At 42.5% G+C, this 18,668-nt stretch overlaps 1 protein-coding gene across 1 annotated transcript in view; it reads left to right on the top strand.

Annotated features, from left to right (window-relative positions):
• LOC124254944 (dynein axonemal intermediate chain 4-like) overlaps nt 1-18,668 on the top strand; it is a 54,028-nt gene that overhangs the window by 16,209 nt on the left and 19,151 nt on the right. The window contains 11 exon segments of the mRNA XM_046688784.1: nt 5,829-6,010; nt 6,820-6,927; nt 7,602-7,671; nt 9,910-10,050; nt 11,965-12,003; nt 14,134-14,255; nt 14,731-14,833; nt 15,554-15,693; nt 16,532-16,618; nt 17,341-17,418; nt 18,040-18,113. Of these exon segments, the coding sequence (XP_046544740.1) occupies nt 5,829-6,010; nt 6,820-6,927; nt 7,602-7,671; nt 9,910-10,050; nt 11,965-12,003; nt 14,134-14,255; nt 14,731-14,833; nt 15,554-15,693; nt 16,532-16,618; nt 17,341-17,418; nt 18,040-18,113 (1,144 nt within the window).

Raw genomic sequence — 18,668 nt, 5'->3', positions numbered from 1 at the left:
CACACTTGTCGTGATGGATATTCTAATGAAACTGGGCTGGATTATCAATCTAAAAAAATCAGAAATCTTCTGACGCAGGCTCTCGTGTTCTTGGAGGCGAGATTCAAGACAGAGCGGGGGGCTTGTTTCCCTGTCTCAAGACCGAAACGTATGTTTCACATTTTCTCATTGCTTCTAAAAGGACATGGCTCCAGTTGCTAGGCAACATGGTAACAACGGTGGACGTGGTTTGACATACGCGTCTGAGGATGAGACCCATGCAGCAAGCACTTGCACAGCTGTGGTCTCACTCGGAGAGCAACAAGACAAGTCTCGTGAGACCCTAGTGGTTGATTCCTCATCTGCAGTGGTGGACAGACATTTGGAACTTGTCCAGAGGTCTCCCACTGGAGTCCCTGATACCAATGCATTCACGTAATTTTCAATGTTTTATACGTGTATCTTTATGCTGTTGTGTTGCGCCGTTAGCTACATACTTGCGTGTTTGCTTTCAGGCGTTCAGGTGTGTTGCCTGCGGGCAAAATATCCCTCGCCAAGATAAGCATGATAAATGATTATGCTGTCTGGAAAAAGCAGGGCATAACCCTGACATCTGTGAATTGTGTATGGGCTTTTCCCCCCAGGCCCAGAAGAGACGGGTGGCTGACTTCCTTTTTTACAAGGAATTGCGTGAGGCGGGAAGGGACTTGACCCAGGAGGTTCCCCTGTCCAATGCATAAAAAGGCTAAGCAAACTAAATCTAAGTCTACTTCGCATAAGTCCCACTCTCAATCTCAATCTTCCAGTGGTTTCATATGTCCGTTATGTTGCAACAGCATATGGATTCAGTGAAGTCCCTCGTTCATGAGTTGGTTGGAGGTCTCCGGCAGGAGTTCTTCGACCACTCTGGAGTGTCCGCGGATGGGATCGCCGAGCTCAGCTCGATCCCTTTGCCTGGAGGCGGCCGTCGATCCCTTGCCTTTGGCTTCGGGTACGGACGCCTCAGCTTCCCCCGGAGTGGGAGGGTTCGCTCCAAGTCCCTCTCTCGGTGCTGGCGAAGGGTCTGTTGAGGATTCCTGGGGGTCCGGTCCCTGCGCCACCCCGCCTATGAGAGTGGAGGAGCCGGTTCCGTATGAGTTTCCTCCCCTGTCTCGGGACCGGGGTTTGAGTGTCCTGTTGGTTTCCGGAGCTGAGAGTTCCTTTGGCTCTTCCCTTCCTGCGGCGTCTGTGGCTCGGCCTTCCACCGGGTCGGGGTTCGCCTCCCCTCCGAATTCTGACTCGGTCTCAGGTGCCGAGTCTATGGAGGTTGGGGAGTTCGAGGAGTCCGAGGGTGCTATCCGTTTTTCGTCTGCTCTACGGGAGGTTTGGCAACCAGTTGCCCAAGCCGCGGTGCCGACATGTAGCTCGGACTCAACTGAGTTCCACCTGCCGGCAGCCCTCTCAGACACAGCTCCGCATCTTGCCCTCCCTGGTGCAGGACGTAATGGATCCTCTCCTGGTTAGTTCTTGCCTCCCCGAACTAGTTAAGAGGTATCAGCTGGGTGATGATTCTCTCTTCCTTGTGCCAGTGGTGGACAGGTGTGTATTCACTTCAGTCGCCCTCGGGGGAGGCTTGGCTTCCTGGGATGCAGCTCCAACTGCCAAGCAAGGGCGGTTAGTACCACCGATTGCCCAGTCGGGTGCCCCCCTGTGGCAGGCATACTGGACTTACGAGGAGGTCTACCGGAATGCCATGCAGCAGGTGCGGGTCGTGGTCCACGAGGCGTACCTTTCCTCGATACAAAGGTTGGCTCTGGAGACAGAGGGGAGCACTTGTGACGTTTCCCCTAATGTTGTTCTTCTCCGTCAACTATCCGAAGTTCAGGCCCATCTGACGCGAGACTCTTAAAGGTCTGCCGTGTCCTCTGTGATGTGCGTAGGCATGGGGATGCACAAGCTGTGGCTGTCTACGTCCCGTTATTCGGCAGCAACACAGCAGACCTTGCTGGCCCTTCCGTTTCGGCTGGGAGCGACGTTGTTTCCGGGGGCACAGCAGGTCATTTGGGAGGCTGCTGTGGCCTTGTTGGAGCAACCGCGGGCTTTTCGCTCCCGCAGCGGGTTCTTCCTCCGGGGCGCAGCCTACGCCCGAGTCTGCCGGCTGGCTTCGGCCGCTGGGTAGAGGTAGGAGGAGGAGCCGTCCTGCCAAGGGTAAGAGCAAGGAGCAGGCCTCTTCGTCTGGCTCCCAGCAGCCTTTTTGCGGTCGCTGGGGGTCTGCCCCGACCTCCCGTTAAACCTGCCATCTGTATTCGTGGGTATGTCCCAGCCAGTTCATCTGCAGAGGACTACTCACGCACTCTTACCGCACATCCCAGTGGGAGGCTGCCTCTCTCTGTTCCTACCGGAGTCGGAGAAGGCTGCATGCAACACTTGGGTGCTGTCCATCGTCCGTGTTGGCCATTTACCGCTGTGGAAGCGAGGCCCGTCAGAGTTCACCGGCATAAGGAGCACTCCGGTGCTGTCATGTCCGGTCAAGGCGGGAATACTGCGCGACGAAGTTCAGGTTTTGCTGGACAAGTCCGCAATAGAGCGTATACCGACGGGCGAGGAGAAGGCGGGGTTTTATTCCACGTACTTCCTCGTTCTGAAGAAGGACGGCGGGTTCCGTCCCATTCTCAACCTCAAGGGTTTGAATCGCATGAATCAAGATGGAGACATTTAGCTCAGTGATCTCCTCTGTTCAGCCCGGCGATTGGCTTACCTCGATCGACCTAAAGGATGCGTATCTATATATGCCAATTCATCCAAACCTTCAAGCTGTACCTCGGGTTCTCTTATGACGGGATGTGTTACCAATTCACGGTGCTTCCCTTCGGCATATCCACTGCCCCAAGGGTGTTCACCAAGCTCATGTTAGTGCCAGCTACCCTTGCAAGGTCTCAAGGAAGGCGTTGTTACCCTTACCTAGACGACCGGTTGCTCAGCTCTCTAACTCAGCCAGCGAGCCTAGATTCTACCCACACGGTGATAGACATTCTAGTTCGACTGGGGTGGATCATCAACCTCAAGAAATCCGACCTGGTACCCACCCAGGACTTGGTTTTTCTCGGGGTGTGGTTCACAACTTAACAGGGTCTTGTCTCTTTGTCGCCCGACCGGGTCAACAGAGTACGGGAGATGGTGTCTTCGTTCCTCTCCCAGCCCCAGGCACCAGCGCGGACTCGGCTCCGTCTACTGGGTCATATGGCGGACTATCTCTGTCATGTGGCGGGCGCGGTTGAGGATGCGCCCTATACAGCAAGCTTTGGGCTCACTCGGAGGATCTGGAGAAGTGTCTCACAGTCCCCAAATGGTTGTCTCCTCACCTTCAGTGGTGGACCAATGTCAGGAATCTCTCCAAGGGGGTCCCTTTGGAAATCCTGACGCCAGCTCTTACAGTTCAAACTGATGTGTCCCTCAAGGGCTGGGAAGGGGGGTTTCTGGGCAGTCTGTCGGTGTCCGGACGCTGGTCCAAAGCCGAAGCATCAATGTCTTAGAACTGAGAGCTGGGCAGTTGGTTTTCGAACGCTTCCGGGAGCATGTTCAGGGCCAGGTGGTTTGTCTTCAGTTGGACAACCGTACGGCCATAACGTCCCGAGCGCTCCTTTGGGAGACATGGGAATTTCTCCTCTGGTGCGGAGAAGGTGTGAGCAGACGCTCTCTCTCGCCGAATCCTGGCCCCACACGAGTCGATGCTCGACCAGCAGAGCTATCTCCCAGTTGTACGGATCATTCCAGGTGGATCTGTTTGCGTCCGGCGGGACAAATCAGATACCCGTGTTCTGCTCTCGAATACCGGACCAGAGGGCGTTGGCTTCCGACGCCTTCCTGCTGGATTGGATGGGCAAGGTGCTGTGGGCGTTTCCGCCACTACCACTCATTGCCCGGGTCCTCTCCCAGCTGTCCACCCAACCAGCTCGGCTACTTGTGCTACTGGCACCTCTTTGGCCGTCACAGAGCTGGTTTCCGGTAATTCTCAGGTTTCTGGCTCAGCCTCCTGTTCTATTACCTTTGGGATCGGACATTCTAACTCAGAGGTTGCGCCACACCCCAATCCAAGGATTCAGTGGGTGGCTTGGTCACTGTCAGGTCTAGCCTCGAAGTACGCGGAATTCCTGCAGCAGTTGCAGACACAATTCTGGCTTCGAGGCGGGATTCGACAAACGTTCAATATGAGGATAAGTGGTCCCGCTATGCGTGCTGGTGTTCAGATAGGGGGTTGCAGATCCCTTTTCTGCGGATTCAGTCCGAGTATTGGAGTTTCTGCATGCTTGTTTGGAAGAAGGCTTGGCGGCTTCGACCATTCGTGGCTACTCCACCGCTATTTCCACTTTTCACACCCCTGTCGATGGTGCTCTTCTGGGGCAGCACCCTCTTATGCAGCGCTTCTTGGCTGGCGTGGATCGGGTTCGACCTGCTGTCAGCAAACAGACCCTATCTCGTTGGCTTGTATTGGTCATTTGTAGTGCTTATCAGGCTAAGGGCAAGCCTCCCTCTGAGGGGCTGAAGGCTCACTCGGTCAGGGCAGTGGCCACTTCAAAGGCTTTTGCATCAGTGCTGCTCTTTGGAGCAGGCCTAGCACTTTTATAAGGCACTATCACTCAGCTTGATACATAATCCCGTGATCGAGCGCGTTTTGGCCATTCTGTTCTCTCCAGTGGACAGTGTCCTGCCACCCTGACCGAGTGAGTCTTGCTCTTTATAGATTTCACGATGTGGGCGGGGTTTTTAATTTCGCACTGTGTGCGCACTGTTTTGCTTAACTTGTGAGGTCGGGTCTCAGTACGTTCCTCCCTGTCGGTTATCCTCCCATCATGCCTCTCGCGGAAGCTTCTGCACACGTGACAACTGAGTGTTATGGCGTAAGTTACTTTCTTCCTAACGATCGCTATTTATTTGTACTGTGCCAGAATTCCCTCCTCCCTAGCCTCCGGTCTTTGGGAGTCTGAGTTAATGCATATATGTACCCCAAGGACGATCTCTATGAAAAAGAATTAGATAAACCTGTAGATGTTTCCAATTCTTTGAAGAGAATCGTCCTTGGGGTAGGGCCACCCACCTCCCCGCACTTCTGTTCACTGATTTGTTCAGCAGAAGGAATGATGATACGGGCATGGGTGCTTACCTGGTTGGCTGCGCATGCGTAGCAGGGAGGTAACTCCACATGGTGGGGGCAGTATAATAAAGAAAAAAGATTTTTTATTTATTGTACAATATTTTTATTAAAACATTGATACAACTGTCACATGACATTTTCAGCCGCAGAAAATGCATATATTTACCCCAAGGACGATTCTCTTCAAAGAATTAGAAACCTCTACAGGTTTATCCAAGTTTCTGCTTTGGTGCGACCAGTTCGATATACGGGTGATGTCTGTTTATCTCCCAGGGGTAGACAACGTTCCAGCAGACACGCTCTCACGGCATATACTAGCCCCTCATGAGTGGATGCTCGATCAGGGGGATATTCTAGATTATGTCCCAGGTGGATCTGTTTGCCTCTGGGGCAACGAACCAGATACCAGTGTTTTGCTCTCGGATTCTGGATCTGAGGGCGAAAGCCAAGGACACCTTCCAACTCGATTAGACAGGCAGGGTACTGTGGGCCTTCCCATCAATACCACTGAGTCTCAAGGTCTTCTCACAGCTAGCCACCCATCCAGCTCGACTATTTGTGCTGCTTGCATCTCTTTGGATCGGCTCAAAGCTGGTTATTATGACAATGATGCTTGTGACCCCAAGAGAAACCTAAGCAGATTTCTCACATCCTTACAATGTATTGCTGCCATCTCATGTAAAGGTGGTTTTGATGAGAAATGTTGATTTACTGACAGATATCCGTCATCGGCGAGAGGAGGTGAAAGAAATCCTGACAGATATGGACCTGGAGAAGATGGTGGACCTGACACTGACGGAGACGGAGACAATATGGCTGCTGGACATGCCAGCTGTGTGCATCTCGCTGGAGTCTGACGAGGCTGATCAGGTCAAGACTAGGAATGAGCAGTACCAAGAGGTAAATATTGTCTTGTTCTAACTCATTTCTTTTTGTGTAGCAAAGGGTGGTTAAGGCGTTCGCTAGTAACGTCAAAGGCCCGGGTTCGAATCCCCAAATGGGCACAATGTGAGAGCCCATTTCTGGTGTGCCCTGCCGTGATATTGCTGGAATATTGCTAAAAGCAGTGTAAAACTAAACTCACTCAATTGTGTAGCAAAATGGCTGTAATATAGTCAAGTGGTTAAAGTGTTCACTCATCACAATGAAGACCTCAGTTTTGGTCTGAACATGGGTACATTTTGATGAATATTTTTTCTACCCATTAATGTAACACTAGAGTTAATTGCTGTATTCAACAATATTTCTTTTCCATTTTCTATTACAAAATCACTGGCTGCAAATAGCTGCAACATTGATGTTGCAGAGTTAAGCAATGCTCACTTACTGTTTCAAATTCGAAATCATTCAGTGTTCAGGCAATCCGGTTTAACCCTGTGTCAGATTCAGTTGACTATTTCAAAATGGTGTTGCATATTGATGTCTTTTGAATATGATATATATCACAAATATTTGATAACAAATACAAATACTGGTTAACAAATACAATAATAAGTCAATAGGGTTCTGTTGACTATTTCCAAATGGTGTTGCATATTGATGTCTTTTGAATATGATATATATCACAAATATTTGATAACAAATACAAATACTGGTTAACAAATACAATAATAAGTCAATAGGGTTCAGTTTACTATTTCAAAATGGTATTGCACATTGATGTATTTTGTGAGGCAATCTAAGGGGACGTATGAATGTCTGTGTTGCAGCTGGTGAAGAGCCGTGTTGGCAATGACAGGTATGCAGAGAGGGGCATGAACACATTCAACGAACCGCCGAAGACCAAGAATATTCAGACGACCAAGATTGTATACAATGTAAGAAATCTTATCAATACATGACTGAAATGAGGTTTCATAGTTGGCACTGTTATGAATGCTGAAGATGACCGAGGTTCATTGTCAATACTTTACAGTCCTATACACCAGTATGTGCTGAAGCTTTTGAGACTATTAGCCTGAACTTGTCTCTTAGTAACATATCAGCAGAATTTGGTGTGTTGGTTGGACTATGTGAACTAAGCTTAGGAGACAGAACAGAATTTGACTAGACTTCAGTTAAGTAGCTAAAGTCAAAGCTTGTATATGGTAGCGCCATAACCCAAGAATATGTACGGGCCACTTTGCCATGTACCTATCTGTTGTTAACCAGTGCAGGTTTTTTCGAATTTTCTACGGATTTCGGGGATTTACATATCAATTTCTGTCATATTTAGATCAGCATAAATAAACATTTTTAGGGGGGCCGATGGCACTTATTATAATTTTCCTCCAAAATTTAAATTGGGTGTTCTCATGCCTGCCTGTGCATCAAACGGCATGGTTCCTGTGATGGGAATTCCAACCAGTACTCAGACCAGTGACTGTATCACGTTTTACACTCTAATGTGCAGCACATACCTTATCCGTGTGACCTTGTGTTCTGTCCATTGTGGCAAAGTGAAGCATCCAACTGCTACAAGGACTATGATGCATTTGATTTGTTTCTACAGGACGTTGGCATCTTGTCAACAACTTGGGACATGTATGACACATATGAGGCCATAGAAAAAGAAGCGAAAGGTGAGTGTAACTATTATATTCTAATGTCAATATTACCTGAAGAATCTCTGTAATGAGCCTTTCTACTTAAAATTGACAGACATCTGTGAATGTTAGTTTGTTATTACTGGTACTTTAGATCTCTAGATCTGCTGGGCCTAAACTAATTAAGAATGCTGAATTTGTTTTTATGGTTTTAGATTTTGTTCTGTTTCAACTTTGAACATGATGAATGTAAAAGAAACATCCAAAAAATGTTTCGCTACCTGACTCAGACAGGTTACATGCCCAATCTCTGGTGTATGCTTGTTAAAATTCTGTTCATGGTGTCATTATTACTTGTGTGTGTGCTTTTGTTTCCCAGTAAAAAAGGGATACTGAAGAAAATGAAAAGCTTTTCTAACACATTTCATAACCGCGTCAAACCAAAAGACGTTAAAATATGGTACTTGTTGGTCCCTGCCTTGCGCTCGGCATTAATGGGTACAACAAGGACTGGTCGGCTCGGAGTCAGTATAATGTGTCTGAGTGGGGTATTCATTCTTCACTGCGGCATGGTATCTCAGTGGGCTAGCACTATAAAACCAGCTTCAGTTTGGGCTAGTACAAGCAGCCTCACATACACATACACTCGCATGCACGTCGTCATATGAGCGAAATATTCTCAAGTACGACGTTAAACCCAATTTCACCTCACCTTACCTCATAAATGTGCAAAAAGGAAAAGAGATTAATTGCGATTATCTTGTTTTCCATCCTTCTGACCAACTACAGTAAATTGATTGGTCTCATGTTCTTTCTCCCTCCTCCAAACAACAGGTTTAAGAGAAAATCTATGAAACTAAATAAATAATGAAAGGTCCAACTACGCCTGTAACATAACAAGAGCAAAAACTGAGTCTCTTGTGGTTGTTGGTTCAGTGATACCAGGTGCTGATGTTGATAGTTCACAATGATGTTTTGTCAAGACACAGCTTTAGTATTATGCTTCACACTGAAAAAAAACATTCTACAAACCATTATATTCACTTGATACAGAGTAGCTAAGTTCACAGAAACACATGAACGGTGTCAGCACAATGAAAAGGTAAAGCTCAGTACAGCATTCGACAATATCTGAAGGACAGTGTACAGCAATACTGAGCACTCATTGGTGTGAACCTACTGCACAATTTGAACATATTGCTTGCATGTTCTGTAAAAGAATCGAGTTCACATAAATATATTTATGGTTTTCATTAAGCATGGTATTCCTGAATAACTGATAGTAGATGTGATGCTAGAAGCTGTCACTACTCCTATTATTTCACCTGTTTGCCGCCGTGATGTTGCTGGAATATTGCTAAAAGCGGCGTAAAACCAAACTCACTCACTCACCTGTTTGCTTGAGGCATGAATTTCATTGAATGTGTGCACACAGTTTGAAAATCATTTGCCTGAGAATAGAATTCATATTCATTTCCAGCCTATTTTGATTTCATATTGGTAATCAGGTTTTGTTTCACAGTTTAATCACTAGGTTACACTTACAAAAACACCATTTCAAGCCGAATTTCGTTATTCACAAAAATCGGTTTAACATCACAGCTTCAGCAAGGCAGTATATGTCTAAGAACAGCATCAAATGTAGTTGATCTAACTGAAATACTGTTTAAAGCAGTACCTTTTTACAAAATAGCTCTTAGTGGGATTACAGGTGAGAAAAGGTTCCTACCGGTACTGATCTTACTAGGCGACTGAATTGATCTGATGGTGTGTCTTGGTTGATTGTGCTTCATTATCCAACAATGGAAGTGTGGTAGCCAAGTGGTTAAAGTATTAATGTGTCACGTCTAAGACCCTGGTTCGATTCTCCACATGGGTAAAATGTGTGAAGCCCATTTCTGGTGTTCGCTGTCTTATTGCTGGAATATTGCTGAAAGTGGAGCAAAACCATACTCACTTATTATCACACAACGGCTTTGATTGTTGCTTACAAAATCAATCACTGGTTTGTCTGCTCAAGACTTTATTTTTTATTGCATGTCATCACTAAGCAGGGCCTAGATTTTCGAAGCTCTCTTAGTGCTAAGACAGTCGTAAGTGCCATACATTATCACTAACTTACGACTATCTTAGCTTTAAGAGAGCTTTGAAAATCTCGGCCCAGGACTGTTGGTTAGTTTGGTGTTAGAAAACAGGCAACACCAGTCTCATTCACAACGATCAGTGGAAGATGGTTTTAGACTTAACATCGATGCTTGACATTTTCCCCATCAGCCAAGGAGGAGGCAGAGGAAGAAGAGGAAGGAACGATCAGTCGCCCCACGAGTCCCAAAACACCAGATGAGCAGGCTGAGGGTGAGCCCACCCCAGTGTCCAGGGAGACCACCCTGGTCAGAGGGGGCAGTGCGAGGCCAGGTATGTACACTGAGTGGTCAGCTCAGTTTGATTGGTTCAGCTATAGTCTAGGTTCAGTGACAGTTTTAAATTTTTTGATAATTCTTAGGACAACGTGATTGTTGTGGTGAAGTTATAGTTTAGTTGATACGTTTTAAGTTTCTTGTATTGTCTATTCATAGATAATTCTAGCCTATTCTTTTAATTGCAAGGCTAATAAGTTGTTAGACAGTGATGATTAATATTAATGTTTAATTTTCTATGTAGATTTGTATGTTTATGTAGGTAGAAACTGAGATTGCCAACCATTACATCTTTGGCAGAATTTTACGAAACTCAAGCTGTGGACTAGTGGCTGAAGTTTTAGACTGGTCTTTCATGACCTTTGTTCTCTGTTGTTTTGTATGATGTAAAGGAACTGAGATACTGCTTTAGGTTTTCCAATTCACAGATTTTAAGGAGTTGGGCAGGCAGTGTTTTGGTGAAATGAGGTTTAGTGTCCCATTCAAACTTTCGCATTTTCATAGCTGTCAGTGTTTGTGTACAGACAAATTCTACTTTCATAATACATAAGGTGATTACCGGTGCTTTGGTTTCTGGTTTCTTTTTATCGAGGACGGGGGATTGTAAAGTTTCAAATTTAAGACCCCAGTTATCCTGGATATTTTTAAAAGCGCCAGTGTGGGGTTGGCTTCTCTGAACTTTCCCAAATGAGTTGGCTTTACACATAATGTGATTGGGACAGTGGGGTAGCCTAGCGGTCAAGGCGTTCGCTCGTCGTGCTGAAAACCCGGGTTCAATTCCCCACATGGGTACAATGTGTGAAGCCCATTTCTGTGTCCCCTGTCGTGATATTGCGGCAATATTGCTAAAAGCCGCGTAAAACCCAGCTCACTCACTCATAATGTGATAGATTGTAGCACTATGTTTTATCCATGTATATCTCCATTCTATTTTGATACTTACCCTGAACCCATTCACCACCTAAGGTTTGTATTGGTCTTGTTCCCATGACACGATGCTGAAAATAGTGCCATTACTTGACTTGTCCTTGTGCATACCAGCTTCAGTCCCACTGACAGTGTCTTGTAACTTGAAGATACTCTCTTTACTCATGGAGACATTTTACAGCAATTATGATTGTCTGTCAATTTGATTAAGTATATCAACCACTTGCTAGTAATCAGTCATCCTCTTGAATGTGGATTATCTTGAAGTTCAGTCGTTGATTTGAGTTAACAGAGCTCCAGATAAGATTTAGCTCATGTGGGTACTATACCCACTGTATTATTTTGGAGTGGGTATTATGAATGTTGAGTGGGGATTTCATTTTCCGTTACCCACTGCTTTCAAATATGTGGGTATTTCAGTCATATTACTCACCTAAGTATTATGTCATTGAGTAAGTTTACTATGCAGGTATGTTCTACCTTACGTCATATCTAATCAAAACCAACTTAAATATAATGGAAATGATTTCATAAAAGGTCACTCATCCTATACTGACAGTACAACTTGATAGCAATCGATGTCTTTTTCATTACGCGAGCGATTTTTATAAACTTTTTGCGTATCTAACATTTTAAATGCGTAATTGGTACGCAACAATTATTTTTCAATGCGTAATTGGAAATTTTCTATGCGTATTTTACCCGGATACGCAGCTTATCTGGTCCTCTGGTTAATTGTGGATTTCAAGCTCACTTAAGCTTAAGAAACTTGGTGCTTGGTTGGTGACGAGAGATTGAATTGCAAGACAAAGCTATGGGTGCAGGAGGTTTGGGGTATTTATCTTTATGGAATTGAGATTTGATACCCTGGATACGAGGATGTGTATTTTCATATATTGGAGGCAGTCTTTATCGGTATAACCTGAGTGAGCTTGTACCAAGCTTGTATTTAGCTAACCTTTTTGCTGTGTGTGTCTAACCCAAGGTTCCATCATTGTGAGATCAGTCGCAAGTCGACTGACAGGTGAGCTGCTTATGTACTGCATGACATGCTTAGCTAGTTTATACATGCTTGCACCTTCAGCTGTCACATTTGTATGAAGCTATTCTCTCCCTTTGAGATTCAGGATTCTGTGTCAACACTTTTTTCACATACATCTCAGATGCATGGCTCATCTTTGGGACATTGTTTTGTACGCTGACAATTTCTTTTACATTTTAGAGTTTTATATCACATATAAATAATATAGATCTGTACATGGTTAGAAAAGGAATTGATTGCCATTGTTTTGGGGACGCAGAAATGTACATCCAGTACGCACAAACCGAGGTGCCAACCCATAAGATTTTATTGTATTCGTTACGATAAAACAGCACAAAATACGTGACTATGATAGGAGTAGAAATATAAGAATTTAAAAAAAACCCATTAAATTAAATTATCAAATAGCAAACGTACCATACACAATAAATTTCAACCACATTTTATTCAGTATCAAGCTATATGTTGATACTTACTATTGATTTAGATGAGTACAATGTTAATAGCATGATCTATATATTTTTTATTAAAATATAAATTTTTGGGGGAAAAGTTGATATTAACTTTCGCCAAAAAGTACTAATTTTTGCATCAGTTTGTTTGGCCTAAATACTAATTGGGCTAAATTAGGGATGGCATCTCTGCGCAAATGTAAGGTATGGACTCAATAAAAATATGTATTTGGTCCTGAGGGAAGCACAACATTATTCACTGTATCAATTGTCAACAAAAATGTTCCTATTATTAACATAATGATGACATTCTTCAGGAAAGTACACAATTTACATTAAATTAATATTTCCTGTAAAAATCCTTGAAATTAGTAACTGAGGGTCCCTTCGTTTTGTAGGGCAAGGTGAAAACCTGGTTTATGTGTCATCATTTCGGACATTGTATATAATGTCAACCACTATTTATTTGTCCCAAACTCACTTATCTACCAGCTGCCATGATGTAGCTGTGATGTGTAAATACAAACTTACCATGTCTTTGGTACAGAATATGGGTGTATTTTATAATATCGATATGAATTCACTGATTATGTTACAACTATATGGGCACCAGAGTGTAATTAACTTTGTTTAATTTTGTAAAATCCTCATTGTGGAGATTGTTCCATGTAATGAAAGCTTTCTGTCAATTTGTATGTAAATTGGAGTTTTGCATTGTCCCTTGGAGTTGTCTCCCTTAGACCTCCTTGCTTGCCCACTTTTCAGTCAATATTTTCCCCAATTCTACATTAAATATTTTAAAATTCACAAATTGGAGTCTTTATTTGCCCATTCAGATCATTATTATAGTAACTTATATTTTAACTTCAATGGTCATTTTGTTTTCACTGGTAATGGAACTTATAAAGAGAAGGGTTCTAATATTTAGTTTTACATGGTATCATTTAATGTTTAAAATAAATCTGGATTAGGCTCGAACCAATTAATATCCTGGTGGAGGTGATGGTGGATGGGAGGAAGGGGGTCATGGGATTTTGGTCTGTTGCAATTTTATTCAAGGAGATGAAAGCAGTTATTTGAAATGGAGAACCAAAAACTGTTCTCACAAAATGTCCAAAATCCTAGGACCTTTTTCTTCTCCACACTAGAATATCTGATAGGAATCTCCTTGCACTGTCTGATCTTAATCTTCTTCACAAGCCTATTGGTAAACTATTCACTATGAACACACTGGCTCTTTTCTGTGGGAACAGCTTTTATGCTTCTGTGAGCTGTCTCAATTGCATCTTGGGTTCACAATAGTTAAAGATAGATGAATTAACTTCTGTTTGTCTATATTTATCAACTGCAGTGTCTTGATACTTCATCAAAGAGATAAAGAGTCAAATGTCAAAGATTTTAAATAATATTATGTTATCTTTGGTGAAAGTAGTGTGGCTTTTCGTTGTTTTTCTCATTGAGGAAAAAAAGTTGTGATAAAGCTGTCGCTTCATTGTACTTTATAACTTGAGTGAGATATAATATTGCATGTACTTTCACTTTTCTTGGAAATAAACAGTGATATATAAGCAGTGGTTGAGGGACATGTCCATATTTACCTGGTCTAATACCTCGTACATTAAGACCCAGATCAAAGTGGCAGTTTTGTCTGTCATTTCAGAAAGTCGAGCAACTGTGGCCTCATCAGTTGCTGGGTCGGAGAGTGTATTTGCCAGCAAGGAGACAGGAGTATCATCCATGCCGACAGATGCGCAGGCTCATGATGAGGAGAAGATACTGAAGGTAGGTTATTTGATAATGCTGACGTACATGACCAGAAACACAAGATTTTGGTGTTTTGAGACAAAAGGGTTATACTGACATCAGTGGTGGGAAATCAAACAATTATCCCCAGCATCCAAAATTCATGCTTGTCTTCAAACCAGAGACAACTAAATTGTACTCAGGGCAATTAAAAATCCATTGATGGTAGTCCTAATGACTAGGAGCATTTAGGGGATATACATTGTGATAGAACCGTCAATGGTTCAGTTTGCTACAAATTAAACTGAATAAAGCTGGCAATTTATATTTTAATCTGAATATGTATTCATATCTGAGCAATTTCTATGATTATTATTGCAAGTGACTTTATTCTGCAGGGTTAATGAAATAATGTCACTTGATCTCCCAAGACACAATGTCAGAAAAATTCAAAACTTACTGTCATAATTTGTATCACCAAAACACAAATACAGATCTGCAATATTTTTTCCAGTCTGAGAACCTTAAGCGTGATCTATTCATCATGGAAAGAAATCTCAACTTGAACTCATACCAGCCCAAACAGGCCCTGTATAGAGGATATGGCATCATTACAGGTAAGCAATACATTGCAGTTGGGATTCAAGACTTCTGAAAATGCTGAACATGCTAAAGAAAATATTAGGAATGTTATGGAGGGAACCAACAGTGTGACGTCAGATAGATATATCTACAGCAGTAGTTCATGTAAAGGATCGAGTGTGTTTTGTGTAATGTATTTACTGAATTCGTAGCCTTTTTGGCCTAAGATTACGCTTGTTACACCAAAGACTTGGGATTCGATGCTTTATGTTTGAAACCCAGCTGTGAAATTGCTGAAGTATTGCTAAACGGGTAAAAGTACATGTAGTGTGAAAACATACTCACCATGTATTTAGTGATGGAATACAGCAATCTTCTGGTCATTGGTTCGAATCCCTGGTCTGGGCCCCGTTCCTCAAAGCGATCGTAGCACTAAGATGATTGTAACTCCCATACTTTAACATAGACTTACGACTGAGTCTTTGAGCAACGGGGCCCTGATCTTCCGGAATGCCTGAGTCTTGGCAGTTCTCATTCCAGAAAGTGTGCTTAGCACTAAGACAATCATGATACAGTTACATAACTTTAACCTGTAACAGATGTACCATTGAGATCGCTCTATGGAACGGGTAAGTGAGTGTTAAAGAATGGGAATTGTGATCATCCTTGCGCCAAGATTGCTAACACTTTCACACAGTCTTGTAACCGAATTAATCAATGGCATTAAACAGTACTAACATACAATCCATCAACAGACATAGATCGAGAGGTGTCCAGTATGACGCAAACCAGTGTAGCTGATATGGGTCCAAACCTGGACCGTCTGTGGTCCTACTCTTGTCCACTGACCAAGGGCCGGAATGTGTCTTGTATGACTTGGAACAAACTCAACCCTGTGAGTAGTGCATGTGAAAAGTGGGACATTTCAACTGTTTCTTTGGAATCTGAAAATGTCACTTTCCTTTGAATGGAACCATTTTCTCTTACTGTTTGTTTGTGGGTATTCTCAATGCCAGGTAATAATAAATCATCAATAACCCATGCTTGTTGTTAGAGCTAGTTGAAAGGGAGTGCTCACAGTGGATTATGAACAGGCTGTGATACTGACAAATAGTGTTTGGAATTGGAAACCAAGTCCACTATCGATTATCGGAGGTCTTGTGGATGATTATCGATTATAATCAAAATATATACATTTTTATGTAATCACCAATTTTAAGGGTTTTTCTCCATGTTTTTTCTAATTAATGTATTTTCTAACTAATACTGTCATGCAAAGAAATGCATGCATGCAAGAAAGACACTGGAATTGTAATTAAACATTAAAAGTGGAAAAGAATTTACAATGCACATAGCTTTACGCTGTTGAGCGCATGTTTGTTTGCGAATATTCATCAAATTTAATGGTTAGTTTACTTCATTCAAGTGTGCTATACTAAAACAACAAAATTCCAATTAATCAAAAATGTTTTTTACAATCAATAATTATTTTTAATCCTTCTTTCGATCGATTTTCGATCATCGGAACACCACTACTGACAAAAAAGACAAATTTGGAACTTTGTGTTTCACAATACCCTCAAGCACAAGCTTTCTTAAGTATGAAGGATTTAGGAATGCTGTCAGAAAGTGAAGTAAGTTGCCCACAGCTGAATTACATAATGTACACATTCGCTGAGTTGGCCCAATTATAAACCACCTTCTCCACTTGCTGACAAGATGCTTCTTTCCAGGACCTAATTGCAGTTGGATATGGCCAGTTTGAATTTACAAACCAGAAAGGAGGCTATATTTGTGGGTGGTCACTTAAAAACCCAGAGGTAAGTCTGACTTCCTTAACATTTTACAGCAGAAGGATTTTTATAATGCAGCTGTTTGTTTATAAAAAATATGTGCTTTCACATTTCATGGTAGTCTCCAGTGCCAAGCCTTTGAAATTCATGCCAGCTTGCTAGTTTGGATACTTCTACTTTGTTCTGACAAATGGAATGATAATGGTTCTCGTTGGCTTGTAACTTATGATTCTGAACCAGTTGTCCAAAGTAACAGCACATTGGGTCCTGTAAGTTTCAGATGTCTGTCTGACCCACTGAAAATTCTCAGGACCCATAGAATAAAATTTAAACACATTTCAGATTTAACATTTCTTATAATTGGCATTGAAATTATTAACAAACACAAGATTTATAAACAGCAAACACGTGTCACATGTCACATATAACAACTTCAGTCAAAGTACAGTCAGACATGTGATATATACAGTCAGACACTGGGGCTGGCGGGTTGTAGACTTCTATCAGGACCGTTAGTGAGAATCTGCCGGATTTGTCAGAGGGTCCAACGCTATTCGTGAACACTGGTCATACCAGCTGAACATTATAGATTGATGGTCATGTTGTCAACCATTGGTTTGACCAGAAATAACTGTAATCTGCCTATATATAGCTTATCATCAAACAAAGTTCACTGAATTGAAACCGTCTGTAGACAGTTTCTTCTTTCCTCTGGTATTTGTGTTTGATATTCTCTGTTTCCAACCCAGTTCCCTGAGAGAGTGTTCACATGCAAGGAAGGTGTGACTGCACTGGACTTCTCTGCAGCAAACCCAAACTTACTAGCAGTGAGTATTAAGGCCTATGATAAGGTGATATGTGATGATACGCATTGAACCAAGTCAGCTGACATGATCTCTCTTTGTTACTAGTCCTAGACCAAATGCTAGAAAAGTCCCTATCTTTCAGGATCTCTCAGCAGCAGTAAAAGTGTTATCCAGTAATTAGTATAACACCACCCACCCTCCAGAAATTCTTGTTGATATGGAACAAGCCACAGAATGTATCAGGTTACTAAAACAAACAAGGTTTACCCCACTGTTCATATTACCCGTTACCTGATTTTGATGCTATCTCTACATTTGGCCTAGGAGTATTATTATAGTATCATCAGTTTTGTAATTGTATTTAATAGTTTGATACCATTATCTGTTAATATTGGATTTAGCTTGAGATATTACACATATCTTCTCTTGAACATGACAGAAACTGTTAAATGCCCTTCAATGTTTAAAGCTAAATCTTATTTTTATAAATAGTATTCATAGTCATTCATGAGACTGAGTCCTATTGGGGTTTTTTTTCTTTCTGTTCAAGGGTTATAAACAGTATGCATCAACATTTATGTGTTGATGGTTTTTTGTGTTTTCAGTTTTTCTTGTGTTTTACATGAATATTTTTTGCTCCAGGTTGGAATGTACGATGGTGGAGTGGCGATATACAATGTCAAACACTTGAAAGATGAACCAATTGTGGATAACTTGTGAGTTTAACAAATAAACATGTTGGTATAATTTCCAAATATTTTCATTAATTATGTGTCTAATGAAAAGAATGTTATTTATATTGCAATGAAAGACTATTTTTGCAATATTTGAACGACATGACACCCAGATTGCTGTCCAATAAAACTAAATTGGTCTATCATGATTGAAATAATGAATGGCTTGACAGTTCAGTTCAACTACAACTGCAAGTGCCTGGTAGCATAAATATTTCTCTTGTGCTGTCTAAATGGTATTGGAGCGGTGGGGTAGCCCTGTTGTTAAAGCGCTAACTCGTGACGCCGAAGATCCGGGTTTGATTCCCCACATGGGTACAATGTGTGAAGCCCATTTCTGGTGTTCCCCGCCGTGATATTGATCGAATATTGTTAAAACCGACGTAAAACCTTACTCTCTCACATGTAAAGTGAGTAAGTGAGTGAGTTTAGTTTCACTCTCTCACAGTCCTCTAATCCGAGACAAATTTCAGGAAGAACTTGGAAGTTTCTTTATTGACTACACCTTTCTTCTATTTTTGTGCACCGCTATTGACA

The sequence above is a fragment of the Haliotis rubra genome, unplaced genomic scaffold, assembly GCF_003918875.1.
Source record: "Haliotis rubra isolate DU_JTF1 unplaced genomic scaffold, ASM391887v1 Scf588, whole genome shotgun sequence".
Lineage (NCBI taxonomy): Eukaryota > Metazoa > Mollusca > Gastropoda > Lepetellida > Haliotidae > Haliotis > Haliotis rubra.
This window is presented reverse-complemented; position numbering and strand designations above follow the sequence as displayed.